Below are 23,880 nucleotides of genomic sequence, written 5' to 3'. Positions count from 1 at the left end.
TTTGGTAGACCTCGGAAAAGGGGAGATGCGAGATGGCTGGATGCATCCAGGGGCTGGGTGTGAGGATGAAGATCCCGGGCTTGATACAGCCACCGTGGTGGGTGCAGCACAGAGCTGCTTCCCCGTGCCCCAGCACCGTCCTGGGGCACTCCTTCCCCTCCTGCAGCATGCTGCGTGTAGAGGATGTGTGACCAGTGACCAGCTACCTGCTGTGAACAGGCAGAGCATCCACTGAGAGGCAACATAATTCTGTTACTTGCTCCTCTTTCCCAGCTGAAAGCTGATTGTGGTCAGGATAAAGATATATTTTTTAAAAATGTTCCTTTCTTGGGAAAAGAAAACTTGAAATATTTAAGCATTTTTGATGGAAAGGAGGGAAGAAAAGAGCCAAGCCTTGGGGTTAATCGAACGTGCTCGCTTAATTGATATTTACCTAGAACTGCGCAGTTTGCTTTCCCCTCCCCTTGCTGGCTGCAGATAGTTTCTTAGCAGTTGCCACCCATCTCGCCAGACCTGCCAAATGAATACATTCTCTTCATTCCCCAAAGCAAAACAGTTTGCAAAAGGTCAAGTTGTATGGGACTGCTGCAAGCGAAGCCAGGCTGCCAAAAGCCAGTCCACGTCTTCTGGAAAATTGAAAAACAGGGAGAAATTAGCAAGAAGGCACAGCAGTGTTGGATCCCTGGGGACCTGAGACCCTACAGGAGATGCAAGAGTCGCACACATCGGACCATCCACCCCGCCCTGGGCTGCTCCTTTCCCTGGCACGGCTCCTGTACCCAGCTCTGGGTCTGAATTGCTGGCTGCAGGCACCTCGCATCTCAGTTATCGATCTCCAGCCACTCGTGCATGCGTCCTCCGGGGACCAACATCATGCTCCAGTGGGGATTTCCTGTGACAGTGGCTAAAAGGGTTGGCAGAGCTCACTGTACAGCTGCTGGTGCTCTGCTGGCTTCTCGTAGCTCGGTTGTCTGCTCTTCAGGACAGGATCTGCCTGCCGGCTGACACGCAGCATCGTCATTTACAACTCATAAACATTTATTTTGGCTTTTATTTCATTTCCTTCTGCGCCTTCTCCGCTTCCTTAAACATTTCATCTGTTAGTTTTATTTCTTCATTTTGACAAAAATACATCTCTGCTTCCCGTGAAATAAATCCTAGATTTTACAACTAGAGCCTGCTGGCAGCTCCTGAGCGATGAGGAACCCCCAGCCGAAGTTTGGGATGCTCGATCCAAGTTCCCATGTGGCGAGAGGCTCCTGGGCAGCCGGAGAAGCAGGAGCTGCAGCCAGAGACCTGTTGGACACGCAGGATTTCTTTTTTTGCTTTGTGTGTATTGTGTCATCCTCAGCACATGCATCCCCAGGGAGCGAGCTCCGTGCTTACAGCTCTCTCCCGAGCCAGCAGCGGGGCGGGCGGTGAACTTGGCAGTCTCGCTGGGACCCTTGGGACTGCCCAACATGGGGAGCGAGGTGTCTGCAGCAAGGCACAAACCTCAGAGCACCACTCAGCAGCTCCCTATTTAAAACAGAGCTTTAGATGGAGAGAAGTGGGTGGTGGCTTTCCAAATCCACAAGCAGTTTTGGTAGGTAAATTAAATTTTTGTGCAGGTAAACAAAGCATGTTTTCACAAAGCAGAAGGAAGGAAAGAGGACTTGGCATTGCACGGCAGGCTTTGCCTGGTTTTAGCATTATCTCGCTCTTTGAAGTGTAATCTTGTTTCAAGCCAGACTGTTGAAAGCAGCACATTTTCTGTATGCACATTTTGGTGTTGTGTAATATTTGCCGAAATTTAGTAACATCATAATTTTGGGTCAAAAAAAAACGCTTGCAAACTGCTACAGGAAGGCTTAATCTGCATTAGTGCGGTGGAGCAAAAAAAAAATAAAAATCTCAAAACACAGCCCGACTGGTTCTAGCTTTGATTTTTCTATATGCCAGGCTCATTACCTGTTAAATAAAGAAGTCTAACGCCTCTCATCGCTTTGGAGGAACGCTGAGGCAGCGCGGGAGGAACCGTGCATCGACAGGAGATGTTAATGCCTACTGGTACTGTGTGCCTGCACCGTGACTTCGGGACCCTGAGCTGCCACCCAGGGACCACCCAGGGCTCATCGAGGGATTTCTTTCTGCTCAGCCCTTGCTCAGAGCGCGTTCTGTCCATTTTCTCTTTTAATGAATTTACTTTCCTGCGCTTGTGGAGCCGAGTGGAGGAGCGACGTGGGCGTTTCCAGAGTGTGTTTTGGTTGCGTGAGGGGCTTCTCGGCATTTCTGCGGTATTTCAGGCCTGTCGGGTGGCTGGAGGAAGCGGAGAGCTTCGGCAGCTGAGAATAGCACAGATCACGGTGCCATGGCAGGCGCGAACAGCAGGGATGGCTTCTGCTCGGCTTGGGCTAGGGCTGTTAGCGATGGGGGCCTTGTGGGGGCACTTCGTGGTGAGGGGAGCAGGGGACTGTGCCGTGGAGCCCTCTGACAAACTTGGGGTGCAGAGGAGTGATAATGTCACCGGACAAAGGGACCCCAAGTTTGGCTAGTCCAGCTGTAGCCCTGCACTGATACCAGGCATGCGTCCCCCAGGCAGGTGTTTATTTATCCTGTTTTTTAACCCATGGAGCAGATTGGAAGAAGCTCAGGCGTGGCTGCTGCTTCCTGGGGTCATGTCTGTGCCCCAGTGAAATGCACTCACTGGCTGCGGGCTCACACGTAATGGTTATGCTATCCTGTTTCACTCTGGGTGAATATGCTGTAATTTTGGCTAATTACACAATATGTCGGGAGTAATTGCAGGGTTTTCCTCCAAATAAATAATATCTCTTGTGCTCTGCTGTCCATACTTAAGAGCTTGCCTTAGCTTTTAGTGGCCAAGGCATCAGCTGTGCTGCAAAATGACAGCTTAGGAGCTTTAGCTACAACTTCTGGTCCATTAAAATTCTCATTTTTTTTAAATTCTTTAGCTAAGAAAGCTCACCCTGCATAACTCCTGGAACAGCCCTACATCTCTTCATGCTTTCCGTTCCTATCAGGCGTTGGCTTTCTCCTCATCAGAGCTGGAGTCAATATAGGAGCAGATTGCACTTTAAAGGGAAAGGTTTTGAAAGTTTGACTGCTGTTGAAACGCACTGGATCAACAGCAACACAAACCATGTCCTGGGGGAAAGGAGAACAAACCCAGGAGTGCAGCTGTATGAAGAATTGATTTTTTAGCTCTGTAGTCAAATATAAGATGTTTGTGGGGAGGAGGGGATTCAGATCCAATGCAATATTTCATTCTTCTTAAAATGAAACTTTGGCTTTCATCTCCAACTCTTAAAATCTTTTTTTTTTTTCATTGCATTTCCAAAGAAAACATTGTCTCAAAAGAAAAAAAAAATCAAAACGTTTCCCCTTTTCAGATCTTCCTTTCCCCATTAATGAGATGGAGTTTGTGTATAGCTTCAGCTGCTCTTACTCGGAGTTTTTGAACAATTAAAATATTCAGCTGAATAATTTCACCCAGAGGCAGTCAGCAAATCTGTGCCAAAATAACTGGTGGCAGTGAGGCCGTCAGCCCTTTTTCTCCTGGCATCACATTGCTTTCAGCTGTGGTGGCCTTTGGGGATGTTTTTCGGGCCTTTAGTGCTGGGGTGGCTGTGCCATCCCTAGCTTGTGGGCTGGGACTGCTCACAGGGGTAGCTCATGTGTCCTGTACACTAGTTTGGCATTTGCCTTCTAGGAGAACTGATCCAAGACTTGGGACCTCTTTTTCCTTGAGCCCTGGACCTGAGGTGGCTGTCACACGGGGTCAGGTCCCAGGGTGTGAGTGAGCTGCGGGGTGGCTGCTGCCTCCGTCTGGTGCCCTCGGGCTCCTAGGAAGAGTTGGGCTGGGAGAGGCGTGCAGCAGCATCCCCGTGGCTGCACCCCTCGTTTCCAGTGCTTTCTGTGACTCCTTTTCTCTGCCCATTGCCTCGTGCTTGTGTTAATATCCCTGTAAAGCTGATTCCCGGGATATGGGAGGGCTTGTGTGGACACCAGTGTGGTGCAAACACAGCCTCTCCACCTCCTCTATGAGGGAGCAGTAGCCTTCCCTCAAGGCTTGAGGATCTGTAGCAGCGAGCAGGCGTTGTGCAGGGCTTTGTATGTGTCTGCTCCTTGGTAGAGGGGTGTGGGCAGGCAGCTGTGCTCAGTGCCAGAGGGCTAATTACTATTCCTCCTTGCAGACATCAGCACAGGAAAGGAAATCACTTCCCTGGATGCTCTTTTTGCTTACAAGGTGCCATTCTGCTCTAGTGACTCACTGACAGTGACAAGAGGTGATTGCTTTGATGGGTGCTGTCATCAACGCGAGCCCATCATCCTTCTGAGGTAGGGAAATGTCATTTTCGGAAGCTTGTCCTTCAGCTGCAGAGGCCATCCCTGCCAGCGCAGCCTGTTATTTCATGTCATGCATCCTGGAAACACCAGTTGGCTCTCCGTAGTTATTAGCCCTGGGTGGAGATTTACACTTCAGATGAGTAAATACACGCGTGCCGTGCAGCCCTATTGTCCCCGAGTCATTTTCTTCTCAAAACAAATTCCCTGTAATTGGAGGGTGGCTCTAACCCTGTAATCACGGTGGACTGGAGCTAGGCACGGCCTTCGTTCTGCGTCACCAGGAAAGGATCAGCTGTCTGGTGCCCCCAGCATCACCATCCATGGGAATAAATGTCTTAGCATCAGTCAGTCCCTGGTTACACCTCTCCGTCCTCCTTGTGGGCTGGGTGAGGTGCCCTGTGTTAAGCCAAGTGGCTGTATCTACACCAAAGAGGTTTGGGGCAGCTCTGCAAGGTGGGGCTGGATGCCTCGCTCTGCTGCAGAGCCTCCCGGTGCTGGGGCAGCCCCCTCGTTCTGCACTATACATGCACTTTTTTCCCTGCCAGCCCAGAGCTCAAGGTGCTAGGGGCTGCACTGCCCAGTCCCTCCAGGACCTGCTGGTGATCAAGTTCATTCCTCTGCTCAGAATGTTTTGCTGTGATGTTTTGCTATGGGTGAACATTTTATAGGGCTGGGAAGCGCCCTTCTTGCCTCCTCCTGCTGCTTTTTCATTCTTGGTGACTCCCATGGGAGCCAAAAACGCTCAGTGCTTTGCAGCATCGTGCCCTATTTGCAGAGAAGGGGTTTCCTACATCTGCACCTGAGTGATACAGCTGGAGCGTCCTCCAGGAGCCCCACATATGGCTCAGGAGGCTCCGACCTGCCTGGTGCACGGCTCACTGCAGGTGCAGGCCCAAACACTGGTGCGCAGCACCTGCTAAACTCTCCTGCTCCGCCGTGGTCGCAGCTCGTGTCGCGAGGCACCCTGCTCTGCAAGGGCAGCGGCTCCTGGCACATCTGCCAGCACTGTTATCCCTCAGCTCCCCAGTTTGGGTGGGTTCAGTGAACCATCGTAGCGAGCTGAGCCATTAAACTTCTGCCGACTGCGATGCGTTTAATTGGAGAAAACCACTTACTTCATCCTAGCTCCCAGCACCCCAGAGAACCCAGCAGCTCCTGGGTGGGAAAAAAAAAAAAACACGTTTTTCTCCTGCAGCTTTTCATCTCCTTTTTCTCCCTGAGTTCTGTGCCGATGCCTGTCACCATAGTAATCTGCGTGGAGCTCGCTGATGCGTTTTCGTGCCGAGTTAGTACGAGCCTTCATTAACACCGTGCTTCTGAAGGGGGATTTCGGTGCCCTTCCCTGTCAGCGTGTGTTTGCAGCATTTGGCTTATTCGGTATTCTGGAAGCCGTCCTTTTCAGGGGAGGGAAGCTGCAGTTTCCGTGGTGGCACTTGAAATGCGGAGTTAATCTAAGGAAATTAGAAGCAGTTTGCATCCCGACCCCGATGCTGGTTTCGGTGCGGGTTTGAGCGCAGGCAGTGAGTCATAAATCAGCCTCCCGTTACGACAGCCGCAGCCTGAACGGAGGAAAATGAGAATAATGGAATGTGTAAATTCCAGCCTAAAACGCCTAATTGCAATAAACAAATGTTTAAATTACACTTAGGTGAAATACACTCTGAGATGCATCCCAGGTCCCCCGTTTACAGTCCCATCCTCAGCAAAACTGTCGCATGGGCACCAGGACAGTCAGCAGGACGCCCAGCTGGGGCTCAGGTAGGCACAGGAGGAGCTCTCCTTCGGCAGAGCGATGTCCTCTGCTGGGCAGCGGGTGCTGGCCAGCTTTGGGAGCCTGCTGCTGGAGCCTCAGCCAGCCTTGCTGTGCTGGGAGCAAGCGGGGCTTTGAGTCAGAGCCTGTCATGCTGCAGAAAGAGAGCAAACAAATCGGTGAGCCTCAGAGTTAACTCGGTAGGTGCCTTCCTTCTGCCTCGTTGTAGGTTGCTGGCTGTCAAATGGCTGCTTGGTGTGAGCTAGAGGGCAGTGACAGCCGGTTGTGCGGAGAACAGTAACCCAAGAGGTTCAGAGTGTAAGCCATACCAGCACATAGGACTTCTGGCACTTGTGGGGTGAATTTAAAAGCAGTTCTGCACCAGCAGCCTCCAGCAGAGGCCCGCCTGCCAACCAGGGCATCGCTGTGAATTGCAGGAGTCCTCGGAGCCAGTGGCTCCAATCCCTGAGAGGTCACTAAGCCCTTCATCTTAAGAGGTTATTAAACCCCTCGGAGATCCCTGCCATTAACTCTGAGCTGAGATTAAGGTGGCTCCTGTGAACAGGGCCTTGCTGAGTCCCCCCAGGTTTCCCAGAAGAAATGTGGCCGTGGCAGGCTGCCTTCCACAACGGAGTCTGGGCTGGAAATCAAAGCCGTGCCCTATTCCTTGGTCTTTCCAAGCTGAGGGACTACATTGGATTGAGCCCCTCTGCAGCACATGATAGGGGAGATCTATCTTGCTTGTGTGTTTTCCATTTTGCAGTTATGGGGGGGGAGCTCTGTGTTCACCTTACATAGCAGAAATTAAAGAAGAGGTCATTAAAAAGAAGGTGATGTTTTTGATAAAAAGCTTTTCTCCCACTGACTGCAGAACTTGTACTCTCTTTCCTGGGGGACTCAGCAAATACCTTCGGAAGCGCCTGCATTTGGGGGTGAGGGATGTGACTTGGACAGCTGATTTCAATCCCCTGGCCCTTTGCAAGGCACATGCCTGGAGAGCAATCAAGATTGGTGTGAGCACCCTGCACTCCTCATATCCCTTGGGAAGCCCCAGGGGATGCGAGTTGCCATACAATTCAGTGGCAGGAAGCACAGCAGCCCGTGCTGGATGGAGATGACTTTAAGCCCCAGCAGCAGGACAGCTGAACTGCATAACGCCAGCCTCGCATTACCGTCTAAGTAGTGCCAAGGAGATTAGCAATCAGATCATGACTTAGTTGCCCTCAGCTGTATCAAACGGGCCAGGAAGTTAAAAGCAAGGCATGCAGGGCTGGGGAGCTTGCCCTGGGGAAATAGGAACGAGAAAGATGTTGGTCAGGGGAGGTGCAATGAGTTGGTTAGTGGGGGGCTGGTTTAAGAAGGACCAGCAGCTGAGGGCTGTGTCTTTACCCAGCCTGACAGATGCTGCAGACCAGGAACAGAGAGCTATGGCTTTGCTCTTGCTCTCTGGTGCTCTCCTTGGTCTGCTCTGTGGCTCTGCTCCCTGGGGATGTTTCTGGGGCGAAATCTCCCCCTGTGCCCTCAGGGAGTACCACATTTAGGGGATCTGAGTGCGCTGCCTTGGTGTACAGAGTGGATCTGCTGTGTTTTCTCTGCCATGCCCCAGCCCTGAAGGGCTGTGTATGAATGGCCAGAACAGGGTCTTTAATGTGAGTGTTCTAAAGCTTAATGGTATGTCTTATGAAATAAGGACAAAAGCATTCCTTTATCTATCCCCTGGGGATCCTAATAGCATGGGGCTGCGCTGGGAGTACGAGCTGCATGGAAGTCTCTTGTGCTCAGTCTGTGCTTTGAGATCAAGGCAGTCATAACTTTTTTCTTAAACCCATTCTGAAATACTTGGCTGTGTCTTCGGGGAGCCACTAAGTTGCAGCTGAAGTCTTGTCCATGTTAGTTTAGTTCCATTTCTGTAGGGAAAGCTACAGCAGAACAGACGAATGTACGGAGGAGCCTGAGTGGGAGGAATGGGTTTAGCTCAAGTGTGTTATGCCATATTGCTCCTTTAAAAGCAAGATCTGAGTTCCCATTGCTACACGACGATGAGGTTAAAGAATAGATTAGCGTTTAATTCCTGGTGAATTCGGTGGGTTATAGAAAGGAAGTGGTCAAGGAGAGGCTCGTGCTTGGCTGTGCTGCAGTTTTTTTCCTCCTTTTTATAGTTCGTTTCTGTCTCCTATTTATTACAGCCTGGGGCAGTATCACCAGGGGGATTTCAAACAGTCTCAGGGTTGTCTTCTCCCCCAGTGTTTATTGAAGGACTGCTCTCTTATGGCTTTTGTTGCTAAAGGTGGAAAGCTCTCAGCCTATTCTATTGTCTTTCTGCCTTCTGCTGTGACTTACCAGGCTGTGCCACCATCCTGAAGTGACCAGGAGACCTGCTGTTTGTGGTATAAAAAAAAATGTAGCATAGAAACCTCTATTGCTGTAGCATGAGGTGTAGCAATGCTGGAAGACTGATAAAATTGTCATTCTTTGTCGCTGGAAAGAAGTGATGCTAAAATATATGACAACAGTAGAGACACTCCTAAAAGCCACCTGCCGAATTTTGCCTCAGGGCTAGCAGGAAAAACCCTCCCTTGTGATTATGCACCCCTCTGCGAGTAATAACTGCAGTGAGCTTTGGGAGGAAGATGGGTTCGTCCTTGTTCCTTGTTGAATGTAAGCTTCACCTAAAATTTTGTCTGTAGGCCTCCCAGGCACGTTGCTTCCTGCACAAGTGACAAGTCCCAGTGCCCCACTTCATACCCAAACATCAGGCAGGAGGTGCCCGGGGGTAAAGCAGCCCCTGGGCTGCCACCAGCACAGCCGCTCCTGCTTGTGTTGGTCCCTTTGCAATGGATGGGGAAATATGGGCTGCTTCAGCACCCTGTGGGGCTGGGTCCCTGTGGGTTTGGGATGCAAAGGGACTCCTCTTCAGGTGTTGAGCCTGTGTTGTGGAGCAGCCTGTGCTAGGCGAGATGAATCCCTCATCGCCCAGACAGCTCCTTCGCCCTCCTGGGCTGTGCTCTGCCTAGAGGAGAGAGGTGCAGCTGCTCGCCAGCTGAGACCTGTGTGTCTGACAAGTGCTTTCTGACCAGTTGGTGTCTGGAAAAGGCTTTTGACTGCTGGTGCTGTAGGGCTTCAGGAACAGGGATGCTCCTGCAGAGAAGGCTCTGTGCAGCTCAGGGACGGGAACACTGCTGCTGTCAGACCACAGTCAGACGGGAGGATTGTGGTGGTTTTGTGTGTGGTGTGGAGCTCCCTTCCACTCCCCTTGAGCTTACGGTGAGCTTGGGAGTGAGCCTCAAACTTCAGCAAAACCAGGGCAGGAAAAAAAGTGCATGCGAGATCAGATTTCTCTTCCAACCCATCCCTTGGCAGGCATTGACTGAGAAAAGCCCAGGATTATGAAGAAGGTGGTTGTTGAAGCTTGAGTCAGACCTTGGCTGAGTGTTTGTCAGATCCGTGATGAAAGAGGGATGCTGGGGCTTCACCCCATGTCTTCCTGTGGTGACACTCAGCCTTCTGGTACGGTGCTGCTTTCATCTACCGCATGGATGCAGGGGGGCCCTAGGGGACCTCGGGTGCTGTTTTGATAAGCTTCAAGATGATAGGAAGCTACTAACGATGAGATCTGCTTTGTATTTTACTCAGTAGGCTACTTAGTGTAAGTGGGAGAGGTTTTTAACTTCTTCCAAAATGATTTGCATGATCAAAGTATAGCTTGGGCCCTGAAAGAAAGAGGCCTTCTGTCCTGTATCTAAATTGTCTTCCCTACAAAGGAGGAAGGGTCAGGCCTGGTTTTTATCTCTGCTCCTATCCTTGAGGGGCTTTAAGACGAGGTCTTTCCCTTTCCCCAGTACACAGAGCTTCAGGCTGCAGGAGCGTCTTTAAATCCGTCCTGCTGGGAGCTCTTCCATTTTGTGCAAAGTACTTGCACATTAAAATTTAACCAGCGAGTAAAAATGAGGCTGAGACTCATTCGGGGACTTAAACACAGGTCTCATACCAGGGAATGCCTGTTAGCACCCTTACTATTGTGGGGTTAGATAAAGAGGGAAGGGGCCAGGCTCAAGCAGGGCAGTGCGCTTGGCTGTGCCTGAGGATGCAGCTTTGTATTTCCTTCCACTTTGACATCTTTGTAAGAAAAGCGTTTAAATCAAGTTCCTACATCCAACAAAACAGATCTTTCATTTTGGAAAGAACAAAGCAAAGCAGATTTGGCATATTTTGGCACGATTGACGCCATCTCTTAGTAGATGGCCACTGTGTACTTATTGTCCTGGAGCTGGGATTTTTTCTGGGAAAAACCCTGTCTGCAGCCTACAACAGTTGGGCTGCGATGAAATCACTTGTTTAAGCCAGCAGAGAAACCAGCTGACACTGATTTATTTGGCGGCAAGCGTATGCTTCTGTAGATGGGAAATAGGACCTGATTCTCCTCCTAGTGGAGGGGTTGCTGGAGCTGAAACCTTTGCACCTTCAACCCGTCCACATCCACTGTCCCTGCCTGTGGTGGGGGATTTGGGCAGTGGAGAGGTGCGGGATGGGGGCTCCTAATGCGAGCACTTAGCTCACAGCATGAGCAGGGTTGCATAACCACCAGGGCTTATTGAACAGCCTCACGAGAGGCAGGAAGGACAGGAGGCTGACTTTTGGTAAGCTACACTGGATTTTTTTCCCTCTCTGTTGAGCCAGCAGTAGGGAGCTCCCGTTTACTTGTGGTGGGTGGTCACAGAGCAGCAAACTCCCACCACAGGAGGAGAATCTCTGTCATCCAGCCAGTGTGCCTGCCCCTCCGCGTGTAGCTGGCTAGTTTGCCTCACGGAAGCAATGTCTTTGACAAATTGTAAGCCTCACATGGTAAAATTGAATTTATCCCGAATTTTTGGCCACTTAATTTGTGTTTGATCAGTGGGACGGCAGGGAGACTGCAGAGCTCTGTCAGGTGAAGTTATCTCGTAGCCAAATTGTTTCTGCTTTTCCCTCATGTTTCCCTTTTCTTCCTCAGCATGGCTGTAAAATATTGCTGGGGTGGTAGGGGAGCTCCTAGCCCATGGCTGCCTCCTGGTATATGGGGCTGGGAAAGGACCCTGCTGAAGACAAGGAGTGATTCTCACCCACCAGAGTGTATGGCACATGTTTTGGAAGGGAGGAACATACAGGATTTAAAACAGAGGCGTTTTCAGGTGCCTGTAAATGCTTCAGAGGTCGTTTTTGGAGGTGTCTTGCATCTGTTCCTTTTAGGAATTTTGCTCCCCGAATCCCACACAGTTGGACTCGCATAGCCTGATTCAGCGCTCAGTTGCTTTGGTTTTACACCACTGTAATACCAGCAGTTTAAATAGATCTTCGTTGGCATAAGACTGGGACTAGATAATAGTGGATCAAATATAGAAACCAGGGTAGTTGGCTTTACAGGCAGGATAAGAAACGAGCAAATTCTTTGCAATGTTGCTAGCAAATTTTCTTCCAAATGAGTGGCATATCCAGAATACATATAGTGTCTAAAGACTTGAATTTGGCAGGTAACTTCCAGTGAAGTGGTGTTGCATAAATCTAGTACTTTATGCTGCACCAACTATGCGTTGCATTTTACCTCCTCATCTGATCTCCATTTTATTTGCCTGTATGTCTATATGAATATTTTACAACCACTCTTGAAAGGAATCACAGAAAGCTGTCTGATCTGCCAACCACTTTTTTTTTATTTACTCAGGGTTTAATGGGGACCACACAAATTGGGTCTCTTGCTCCTTGCTGCATGTTTGGTATATCTAATAGTAATTATTATTTTCTTTGCAGAACCCCAGCTGAAAGGAATTGTGACAAGGTTATTCAGCCAGCAGGAATACTTCCTGCAGATGCACCCAGATGGTACAATTGATGGGACCAAGGACGAAAACAGCGACTACAGTAAGAAAAATTAGCCTGTTTTGCAACCCAATTACAATCAAATGCATCACCTAGTGGGTCTCGCTTGTGAAGCTTCATTTTTGAAAAGATCAAATTAGGAAGGAGCCAGCTGTTTTCTGCACATTTTTTCCTATCTATACTTCCCCTTTAAATCTTGCCTGTATAATTTCATATGTTTCCTCTCCCATCTTGTTCCCTCCCGCCCCGATTCTGTAACTGCCATCTGGGTGGGGTGGAGAATAAAACCCATGATTTGAACTACTGCCAAAAGAGAAAGGAGATTATATTTATACACATGCCACGTGGGCAAAGGATACGGGGAATTCTCTTTCCAAGGAGAAGAAAAGATGATTGTTTTCACTATTTTATTCTGAAAAATTCAGCAAGCATCAGGAATTTCCAGGCTGGAGAAAACCAGCTGTTCACCCAAATCCTGTGCTTTGAGGCTACTTTTAAGGCTGAGGGTATTGAATGACCTTTCTAAATGAGGTCTTCTGCCAAAACCCTATTCGAAGGGATTGGATTCATGTTGTCCATCAAAGATTACCAAAGTGCAGCAGAGCCACATAAGTTTAAATGTGATGCTCACGTGCAGGAGCCATATTGTCTTAAATAAATACAAACCAATGTTCCTTCAGAAAATACATAGCTTTCTCGATACCAAAGCTCATTGAAAGGTTTAAAAAAAACAAACAACAAGGTGTTTCCTACAGCATCTCTTCATTTCACAGGTGTCAGATTGACGCTTTTAAGAAGGCACCAATACTCAGATCTTTGGTGCCACAAATTATGTCAACAGATTAGGACTCAAGTCTTGATTTGGTTTATCCTATGTTGGTCTGAAGCTCTCTGTGCCACTGGTGAAGATACAGAACATCTTGCCTGCCCACTGTGGAGGGTGTCTTCCCAGTTGTTAGTAGGGATGAAGAAAAGTTGATGTATGTGGTAGAATTGATGGAGGCAAACTTCATGTACTTTGTGGAAGGAAGAACCTACTTAATTTGGGGACAAATCATGCTGTTCTGTTCTATGGAAGCTCCTAGGTAGATTGAAGGCATTGCTCCTTCAGGAGGGCAGGCTCTGGGCTGCAGGTGAGGGCTGTCTGCAGTGATGCAGCCCATGTAGCAAGGTGTTGACAATGTCCTGTGAAGGTGCCCTGGGACAGGGGTGTAAGGTAGATGCAGCCCCGTGTCTGTGGGGCTTGCCCCAGCCCCAAGGAGCTGGTGGGTTGCCATGGTGGGGACAATTTGTGGTTGCATGGTGAGGACAGTGGCTGCAGCCTGCTCAGGGCCGGGGCCTACATGCAGAGGAGCCCTGAGAAAGCAGTGACTGAAATGGTGAGAGGCTGGCAAAGCCCTTGTGAAACAACCCAAGAGATTGCGTTCAGCAGGAACCTGGCCTGAAGCGTGCTGTGTCCGGTCTTAGTCCCACGGTTCACGTGCTGGTGCTTAACAAACAAAAGGCCACAAATTGCAGTCACAACTCTTAACTCCTGGTGGAGCAGGAGAACCTGCAGCCAGCCCCACGTTCCCCCTGCACGCACACCTCTGTGAAGGACTGAGCGGGCCTCTTCCTCCAAGAAGTCTGGCCTTGTGCTCTTGTCAGGCAGGCACCGACACGTGATGAGCTCAGTGGGCTTTAGCGGGTGAGTAATGACCCAGTGCTGGGTGGTATTAGCTGCTTTTTAAAAGGAAGAAGACATAGGATGTTCTCAATCTGCAGAAAATCCCATTGGAGGCCTATTTGTCAACGACATGCGAAGAGCTGCTGGAGATGACAGGGATTCATTACCCTCATCTATCAGTGAGGACCGAACAACAAAGTAATGGGCTTAAATGGAAGCAGAGATGAATTTAGGTAAACAGCAGAGGAAAATAAAATGTAAGGACAGTTCTGTAATATTTCAGGCTGGCAGGGGAGCCAAGGGAAGCTGCTTCTGGCTGCACCTCGGTGGGTGCAGGAGGAACCTCTGGAGTCTGAGATTGGCACCAAATCACCCAAACGGCTCTTATTTATGTCAAATGTCAGAGATCAGATCGGCGAGGTGCTGAGAACTTGGGAGCTGCTTCCCCTCTGTCTCCTTAATTGGAAATAGATGGGCTGAAGGGCACTTCTAGAGTATAAATCCTCCTGGTGAGGTGGCAGCCCTGCCTTGGCAGCTTGGTGGGACAGGAGGCATCTAGCTGAAACGTGCCAAGCCAGTCACTCAGTCATGGGCTATGCTGGAGAGTTTGGTGCGTATACAGGGGACTGAAGTCTTTGAGAGAAGATAGAGGACAAATGTTTCCCCATCCCCTGACCTTAGGGAATATCAGAAGAGAAAAAAAATCCAACCTGATTATATTTGGCTCCTGAAAATGAAATTAAGAATGTGCTTTATTCGGTTTTATTTAACTTCTGATCGCTCACTCTCCTTTATAAATCTTCAGTTCAAGTCAATGTTTTATATTATATGAAGCTTCCTGTTAAGCTTCAAAACAAAATCACATTTTTCACTTTGGAAAGACCAAAAAGGCATGCTATTTTTTTCTTCCTTTCCATTCCTCTACACTTTCAATTTCTTACCAGAAAAAAAAAAAAAGAAGGCAAAGCATACTCATCCAAGTAAACAGCTGCAGATTTCACTGATATTTTTTGTTTTAAAATATTTATCCAGAAGATCCCTGGCCAGCCATTCCCAAGTCTGTGCAGTGTTTCCGTGGAAGGGCAAAACTCACCAAAAAGTGGGTATTTCCCTGTCCATGGAGAGGGGTGGGTTAATTTACAGCCGGAGTCAGAAGGACACTCTTGATGTCTACAACAGGGTCCTTGCCACCCTGCATGGCTATCCATGTGTCCTTCCCTCGGGAGGGAACACAGGTATGTGCCCGGTGAGCACCGTTCCATGCATCAGCTCTGCATGCTGAATCCACCCCCTGACTATTCAAACTAGCATTATGAAAGGAATCAGTCTTTGTGGAATGCGTTAGGTTGGTTTACTCTGGCAAAATAAACATTTAAAGTGAGACGTGACATGTCCCTTAGATACATCTGATGAAATTAAAAGTTCTAATAAAAACCCAATTATTGATATAAGAGGGACTGCTAATATTTAAGCAATTTCAGAATGAATTATCTATCTGGTGCCCATTCTGTGTGTGTTCTTGAGAAGCTGATGACATTTATTTTCCACTTCTTCTCTCTTAAAGAAAAGAGGGGGGGGACAGGAGCCAAGTTCTAATGGCATTTGAATGGGCATCCAGCCAGCTTCCCGCGAAACAGCTCTTGGGACATCTGTTCCTTCTACCATGTGGCTAAAGGCACGCCATCTTAATATAAGCATGAAGACAGCTTCTCTTCCTCCTAGCGTTGGGATATATGAAGAATTTTCTTTTAATCCAAGCAGTTTCGGGGGAGTAAAAGGCCATTGTTGGGTATAAATTAGTTTAGCTCCTCTGACTGATTTATATCAGCTGAGCACACGGACCACATCTTCTGTATGGCAGTTCTTGCCCTAGTCTTCCAGTTCTGTAATAAGTTAGCTCGGATCCCTAGCCAAGTAAGCTGTCAGAGTTTAGAAATGTGATGCATCTGATAAGTGGCCATAACATAACGATGAACAACATAATTCGTGGCTACAGGGTTTAGAAGTGGAGTATGGTAAAAGTAGTATCATCAGTGAGCAGGAGGAGGTGTAAGTCTAGGAACGAGTGGAGATGGGAAAATGTAATGAAGGCAAATTGGCAGACATCAAACATCTTAATTCTTCTGTCTTCTATGTGAGAAATGAAGGAGCACGTCTGCCTTGTGTGGTTATATATGGCATAGAAAATCTACTATTTGCAACAGAAAGATTTAAAAGCATTAGATAATTTTCTTTTTTTTTTTTTTTTTTTAACATCACACCCTGTGGACAGTCCTACCCTACCACAGCTAGTCTTCTTCCCCATCCCTTATTCTGGTATTTCAGGATTAGCAGAATTTTCAAAGCTTATAAGCTTTGAAATCTGCTCCAAAACAAGATGAAATATCCATTTAAAAGCATGACAACAGAGGCTTTAACTTATTCAAAGATACTTCCCGTTTGGAGTGCAGAAACAGTTCTGAGAGTTTGCAAAATTTTGATTGACCCCCAAATGCTTTTAATAGAAGAAAACATTTGCTTCCTAAAACGACTTTGGCTGCCAGTTACCTATGTCAGATGCGTGCCCTTCTGTTTGCCTGCCTACCCACTCGCTCCCCTGCTCTGCAGCATGTTGCAGAGATGCTCTGCCATGCCTAAAAGCCATGACTGGGGCTGCTGCTGCCATGGTCTGCAGGAGGCTCCAAGGGAGCTCAGGAACCAGCAGTGGTCCGGCTCCTGTAACGCAGAGCACGACAGGGTTGTTGCTGTGCTCCCTTGGCATGCAAAAAAGAGAGGTTTGTAGATGTGGGTGCTTCCGAGTGGAACTTCTCGCCCCCTAATTCTGGGCATTATCACCCCGCTGCCTAATGAATGCTTTGAGGGGTCTGTCACAAGTTTTCTGTGCAAGACAAATTGGCTGTAGAGAATGAATGATGATGCCCATTCCGTTTCATTATTTGCAGTAATATGCTCCATTTTTCAGTGGGGGGTGGGGGTGGAATTAGGGAAGGGGAATTACTTATAAATAGACTTGTTAATTACAGAGGGTTTTAGACCTTCATGGTAGTGAGAGCTGATAGAAATATAAGCCTGCCTTGTTTAGGGAGCTGCTCAGCAGCAGAACTGTGCTGTAACACAGCTCTGTAAAGTCAGGTAGCTATGCTGGGGAGTGTTTATCTCCTCCTGGGACAGGGTCAGAGCGTTGCCATCCTTGACTCCAGCAGTTCACAGACCAGTACCCACACTGGACTTTGCCATATACTGCTGAAGTCCTCCCCTCCCATGAAATCACAGAAATGTAGGCACTGGGTTTTGTGAGACTTAAGCACACACTGATGTTGCACTGAACGTGGTGCTTAAAGGCAAGGTGTCTGGGGGTAGGGCTCATTTCACCAGACTTGGTGTGCCTCCCTTCCAGGGAGCTGCCCGCGGGGACTCTTCTAGCCTTCCTCGAGGAAGGATAGAAAGGAAGGGGTGTTCAATTGAAACCAGAACTCATGAATCCCTTTTTGGAGATAACCCTAAAACCAGCTTAGCCAGAGCACCTGACAGATATTTCAACCAACACTGCTTTCAGTTCCTTATGTGTTGTTTTTTTCAGGTTTTTCTTCTGAAAAGGTATCTGTCTGTAACCTTTAAGCAAATCCACCAAGTTCCATTCCATGGTAATCAGGTTCCCATTACAGTACCCACACCTTTGAGCTCTTTTTCCTTATAAATAGTGCAGTTCCTGAGATGTTGATGAAGCTCTTGTAGCCTGTGCCACTGGCTGCAAGGAGCCAAGCACAATATCCCGAGCTCCTGGGACAGCATCCAGTGACCTCTCCTCAAGCTGAAGCACCAAGGCTCCTGCCACATCTGGATGCTTTTGTCCTACAGTTAGTTCTCAGTGGAAACAAAGCCACGCTAATGTCTGAGTGTGTAGGCTATCAACACTCTCGGTCCTTTCCCCATGAAGCTCATTGTGTTAGAAATGCACCACAGCCTGACCGAACATTAATGTGTTTGCTCACGGGAAAGGTCGCTCGCTGAGACACGGGGTCTGTTTGGAATCCAGCAATGAGCTAAATAATTGAGAGGAAGTGGCTGCAATGCTTTAATCAATAAGATTGCAGTAAAATTGAGTATTGAAAGGTCTTGTCTTCTTCCGTCCTGCCTAGTGCTGCTTCTGAATGAGGAGCAGAGCCCAGGACCAGGGCAGTATCTCTTCCTGAGAGCCTGTAGTCCTTTGATAGCAGGGATCACGGGCAGGCACACTGATGAGTTACGGTGCCTCATTCTGGCCATGGTCCCTGTCTATATACTCTTTTATTTTATGGTAAATCCAAGAAAGTGTGGCTAGGCTTAAATCTGTGTCAGGATAAACTAAACTAAGTTGTGTTGATCATTTGCTACAGGCAAAGATGTGCACACCTGCATTACCACAGCTCAGCTGGCCCGCAGAAAGCTGTTAAGATACGCAAGCCAGAACACGCGTATGAGCCCTTGGCATTGCAAAGGCAGTGATCAGACATCCTGATGAGCATATTTAGGCTTCTGGGAGGCAAGCAAGCTCAGTACTTTCTAAAATCTGCTTTCAACATTGACCCTGTGGCTGCAGGTCTTTCCTGTAGCTGGAAGCAAGCTGTTTGTTTCCAGTTCGATACGGTTTGTACGGGCTGGCCGTGGGGCAAGAAGCAGCGGCGGCCCCGCGGGGTGATGTCTGCCTAACCTTTGCTTTTCTTTTCCTTCCGCAGCCCTTTTCAATCTAATTCCTGTGGGTCTTCGTGTGGTGGCAATCCAAGGGGTGAAGGCAGGTCTGTACGTTGCCATGAACGCTGAGGGATATCTCTACAGCTCAGTGAGTACCTGGCACCTTTGGGCTCCTGGGATAGTTTGGTTTTGTAGGGGGAGGGAGGAGACCCCGCTGGGACTTGGAGACAGCTTTTGTGAAAATGGTCACGTATCGGAAAGCCTTTAAAAGCAGGAGTGGTGGGAGCTGCTGCAAAGCCATGCAATATTCACTTTCAAGTGTCTCCACGGAGTTTCGCGGTAATATTTCCTGACCTGTGAAGATATACTTTGTGCTCCTTTGAGGAGTTACCTAATGTAGGTCACGTTGTAGAGGAGGCTATACAGCTTGCTGGTTATATTCTGGTTTCCCATTTGTGAAATGGGATGGAGTGATTGCAATTGCTTCTGAATTGCACCCGGAAACTGTTGGGGGTGGTGCCCCAATGGGTCATACTCTGCTTTTGACTGCAGTGTAAATGTGCAGCAATACACTGACTTCATTAAAATGGTTCTGGACTATTCTGTTGGCAGAGTGCTTCAGCAGAGCAGAATTACCCTGTATTTGTGTGGTCTTTTTAATGCACATAAAAGATAAGTGAGGCATTTTTTACTGACTAATTCCCCTATAACTTTCTTAGATGGCATGAAAGGGCATGAGGTTATTCATAAGATTCTCATTTGAAGTAAGTAATTGATTTTCACAGTGAATAATTGATTCAGTGATTTATTAAATATGGCAGCCCTTTGCCAGAATTTTTATGCTTCAAATAACTTTGCTCTAGTTCTACATAGTAAGAAGTGATAGTTAATAATACTCTGCTCATTTCTGTGGTTATGATATCTTTAAAGCATATAGGCAAGATTTTAATCTCATCTCCATTTGTGTAAATTTACAGTACAATGATTCTGCTCTTGTCTCGGCATTTGCTGCACTTTAAAAGCGTACGTGAGATCAGAGATAGGACCACCAAAAGGGTGACAGTCTGTGTAGTGTGGGGCAGAGATGTCCATTTCCTTAACTTGTCTGCTGTGTGCCTTCCTATAAACCTCTGGACCCAAGGAGATGCTGTACCATGTACTCAGCCAAAGTTGATGCTTGTGCTAGCTCCTACAGTAAGAGGAGGCTGCGGGCTCACAGTACAAGCAGTGTTGGGTTGTCTTTTGTCATTACAATTTCAGTAAGCGCAACGTACTGTCACAGTTGCTGTTGTCACTGTCACATAAAATGTAGCTTGAAAAAGGCACACCACTTCGTAGCTTGTAGAGTAGCAAAATGGTATCACCAAAACGTGTTACCACAGGATATGCATAAGCACACCAGGATAGATCCACTGCTCTGGCTTTGATTTATGTCTCTGATAGCTGTCAATTGATTTTGCTTTAGGTTTCCTTGTGGGTATTCTGTGCAGCAAGCTCTTGGTGGCTGTATTTTGGGGTGCTTCCCCTGCAAGGTCACTGACAAGGGATCAAAATCTTTGCTACCATCATGATCCCAGTAGCTTGAGATAAAAAAGGCTAAGTTGCACCTGTGTTTCCTGACCCATATCATCCATCTGCATTCCTGGTCAGTTTTAAACCTCTCACATGGCTGGGATTTCCCCCTTTCCCATGAGAGGTAACAAAGCTCTCTCTCCCCAGCAGCTCAGGGTAGAAAATGGCAAGTCAATGTGTTAGTATGCCTGGCGAGATAGGTCTCAAAACTGGCTGCTTGTCAAAAAGAGACAGAGAGATCAATCTGGATCTCTGTGGATGCCAGACGCTTCCTGTTCTTTCATAGCCCAGTAAACATAAATGACTGCCTCTAAATAAATTACATCGGTTTACTAACAATGAAAATCTCCTTTTTTTGTAAAGCTATCAAGTCCTAAAGGTAGGTAGATCGAGGTAATACCAAGTGTGGTGTGGTGCTGTGTTATCAGGCGGGCTTCCCCCTAGGCACAGTGTCACAGGGGTCAGGACTGAAGTTTTGCCCTGTACCCGTGCAGTGCTGGGAACAAAGGGGTCCTGGCCCAGAGCTGGGGCTCCTCGTGCCCCCAGTGCCCCTTACCTGAGCACTGCAGGAAAGCAGCGTGTGGCATTAGAGCCACAGCCAGCTGGGGTGGGTCTTTGTGGAGCAGTGGGGGGTCAGCGTTTTCTGAACAAATATTGCAAAGGAGAGAAGAGTGTGGGGCTCAGGCAAAAGGAGAAATGGAGAGTTGGAAGCATGACGTTTGACAGCTGAGACAATGCGGAGGAAAAGCTAGCTAGCACACTGCTAGCAGGTAGTGAGGCAGTGAAGAGGGTAGGAGGGACATACCAAGAGATTTTGTTAGCAGGAGGACCATGTATCCAGGGAAGATATCTGCTATTTATATGAATTGTCCTAAAAGGCATCAAATCATACGTGTATTGAAATGAAGGTGGTTTAATGGATGGAGCCTGCTCATTCCCAGCAAATGTGCCTGTCTTAAATGGGAGGGATAATAAGGGATGTACCAAGATTGCCAGTGTGGTTACTGAAGTGGACCTTGTTGCATGCTATGGCTTGATGGCATTCAGCTCTGTCTGAACTAATAAGAGAGTAAAGCTGTTAATTTCATAAACATGATTTCAGGCTTCTGTTTGTAGTAGATGGATGCTACTGGCCCATCTCTGCTCCAGGGGGATGGAGCTTCCTGGGCTGGCTTTTCTTCTTGTTTTGACCGGTGGCTCTGTCTCTGTCTTACAACGGGAAATCAATAAATTCACTCTGCTTTGGAGCAGACCCCAAGGCAAGAAAGAAGAAAACTTGTGGATAAAGCCTGTTAGGTACAGGGAGCACAGGTCAAATCCCTCATAGCACCAAAGATGAGATTAGACCAGGGTCCTATAAAACAACTGGATGTGGCTCAGAAGATCTCAGCCTATCCAAGCAGTCAATTTTGGATGCTGCAGCTTTCCTTGTGGGGCAGGGATCCCACTCCAAGCCAACATTTGGCCTGGCTGTGTCAGTCTCAAAGGCTGTGCCGGGAAATTGCTTTGGCAGGACTGGACAGCCTGCTCCTCTCTGGGGCAAGCAGGCCCCCGGCCATGCTGCCTGGACCCGACTGCTGCTCACCCCGAAGGAGAAGGGGAACATCGTCCCCATTCTCTTGCTTAGCAGACCCTGAACTACAGCTTTGCTCTGTCTCGGGCCATTTTCCTTTGCTGTTGTGCTTGTACCTGCTTTGTCCCCAGCCTTTTCTGAGGGATTTTTTGAAAAATGGGTCAATATTCCCCATAGCTACTGTTCACTCGCGCAGATCCACTGATAAATGAACTTTTTCTGCTGCTTGGCTGCCTCGCCTGCTGTCTGTCCCAGACTAGCCCAGCTAGGACTTGCTGTAACACCCTCAAGCCTGGGACTGCTTTCAGATAAAATGCAGCTGTCCAGGGAAATGGTTCTTTTTTTTATTCTTTTTCCTCCTTTTGAGCCCAGATTGTCTGTGTCTGTAGCTGAACACATCATCGCTGTGGGGTTTGGGTTTTTTTGGTGGTGTTTAATCTGCGTGTGCCAGCTGAGACCTTGGCTGACATCCTCTGCCCTGGATCAAACCAGAAGCTATTATCAGCCTGGTCTTGGAGATGGTTTGTGCCAGCTCCTTCTGAGTTTGGGCCAATGTGCTCTTGAACGAATGCATTTAGAATAAGCAGCCCTTGGAAAAAGCCTTCCCAGTGCCAATCAGCACAAAAGCAGAGCTGAGTGGGGTCTCGAAAGCCAGACTCAGCGAAAAAGCTCGTTGCAGAAACATGCAGTACCCTCCTAGCCCGATGTGTTTGGCCACATCGATACCTTTAACAGCAAGTTTCTTCATTTATTCTGTGCAGTTAGAAATGGGCAGGGACGGTGTGGGGTTAGTTTGTTGCCTGAAGCCAACCCTAGATCCCCAGGCAGCTTTACAGGCCGAAATGCATTAGATGCCAAAGCTTGTTTGCTTGGGAAGCAGCTGTTTATGACTTCTGTGGGTTGTTTACTTACACTCGAGACCTGAGGTTTTTTCCAGACTAGCTTGCTTCTGACTCTGAGGTGTGCTGGGGAATTAGGTGCTGAGTAGGCAAGAAAACCATGTCTGGGTCTGAGGCACCTGGCTTTGCAGACAGCGGGATGCAAAAACACCGTCCTCACTGCAAGCTTGCAGAGTCATTGGTGATTTCCCATTGAGGTTTGTTGTGGTATGGGGTAGCTGTAAATTTCCTGATGGTGCACAGAGGTTTTTGTCAGTGCCTGCTTTCGGGAGCTAAGCAGCTCTCTTGAGGATCCCCTGTTAGCATTTGACACCAAAGCAGCAACATACAGAATGAATGAAGGGCAGGGCGTTACGTGTACTGCCTCAGCTCTTGGGAAGCTGAGACCAAAGGCTGGTTGTTGCAGAGGACAGGGAAACACAGAATAAAGAGGTACGTCCTGCTCCAGTGACTTTACAGCCTGATCGTAACAGGAGACACAGAACATGCTCTCCTGTCTACCTGTCTGGAGTTAATAACTTCCCTACCAAATTAATTCCTGCTTTGGTGTAACCTTTCTCCGTGGAGTCGAAGCCGTCCCTTTGCTCCTGGCTCTCAGCTTTGCAGCTCGGCTCTCCATCACCCCTGTTGCATCTCACAGGAAAGGATCTCATGAAAAATATTTTGTCTGAGGCACAAGCCTAGTTCTCCTGGAGCAGATGCTCATCACGGGCTTGTAGAGCCTCCCCAGACCCACCCAATCACTCCAAGTACGCCCAAATTGCAGCTCTCTGTACAGTATGTATAATTCAGTGGCGCTGCAGCTGGGATGGGATTTGCCCCAAGTGCCTAACGCTTCTCTTCTAAAATGTATTGCTCGCACATATTCCTTGTTGTTTAACTCTGAGTTCTAATTATTTTTGAAACGGCAAATCGTGATACATAATTTATTGGAAAGGCTGAGAAAACCGTAGCAGAGATATGGAATACAGAGGGAAAAAAATGGGTCGCTTACAAGCGCTCAGTATGGTTTTACAGTATAAACCTGCGAGTTTGAAATGCTGAAATTAGAGCTTGAATCACTTCAAAGATTCCTGCTAATAAGGGAATGATTATGCACAATAAAAAAAAAATCTAAACAGCACTGAAAAAAAAACAAGTCATGTTAAGAGCTCAGTGTGTCTTTTCATTTTCCCTTTCTCTGCTTTTTTATTCTGCTCTATCATTTTGCATAATAAACATGTCTTGCATAATAATAAACAAGCATCTGGGGAAGTATGTATATTAACTGTATTTTTTAATCTGCTTGTGATGCTGTAACTATTTCACTACAACTCCTCTAGGGTTGCTGCACTCTTATTTACATCATTTCAAGGTCAGGGGCTGGAATCAAAAACGCTGCATTCTCTCCCCTAATAGGCTTGGGGTGTTAGACTGCTTCTACCGATGCCATTTCTTTAATTCCTGGTTGACCTCCAGTCCTGCTTAGCCGATGGAGTCAGAAGTGCAGGTATGGCAGGCAGGTACCCTGCCTATCTCCTTTGTGCAGACTTTGCGAGCGAGCAGG

At 47.9% G+C, this 23,880-nt stretch overlaps 1 protein-coding gene across 9 annotated transcripts in view; it reads left to right on the top strand.

The window, feature by feature from the left end:
- FGF12 (fibroblast growth factor 12) overlaps positions 1-23,880 on the top strand; it is a 230,317-nt gene that overhangs the window by 143,720 nt on the left and 62,717 nt on the right. For all 9 annotated transcript variants that reach the window (XM_038183601.2, XM_027463966.3, XM_027463964.3 and 6 more), the window contains 2 exons: positions 11,885-11,995; positions 18,335-18,438. In XM_038183601.2, coding sequence (XP_038039529.1) covers positions 11,944-11,995; positions 18,335-18,438 — 156 coding nt within the window. In that variant the 5' untranslated portion in view covers positions 11,885-11,943. The remainder of the gene's footprint in view (positions 1-11,884; positions 11,996-18,334; positions 18,439-23,880) is intronic.

The sequence above is a fragment of the Anas platyrhynchos genome, chromosome 9, assembly GCF_047663525.1.
Source record: "Anas platyrhynchos isolate ZD024472 breed Pekin duck chromosome 9, IASCAAS_PekinDuck_T2T, whole genome shotgun sequence".
NCBI classification, from domain to species: domain Eukaryota; kingdom Metazoa; phylum Chordata; class Aves; order Anseriformes; family Anatidae; genus Anas; species Anas platyrhynchos.
The sequence above is the reverse complement of the archived record's forward strand: the minus strand, read 5'-3'. Positions and strand labels throughout refer to the sequence as shown.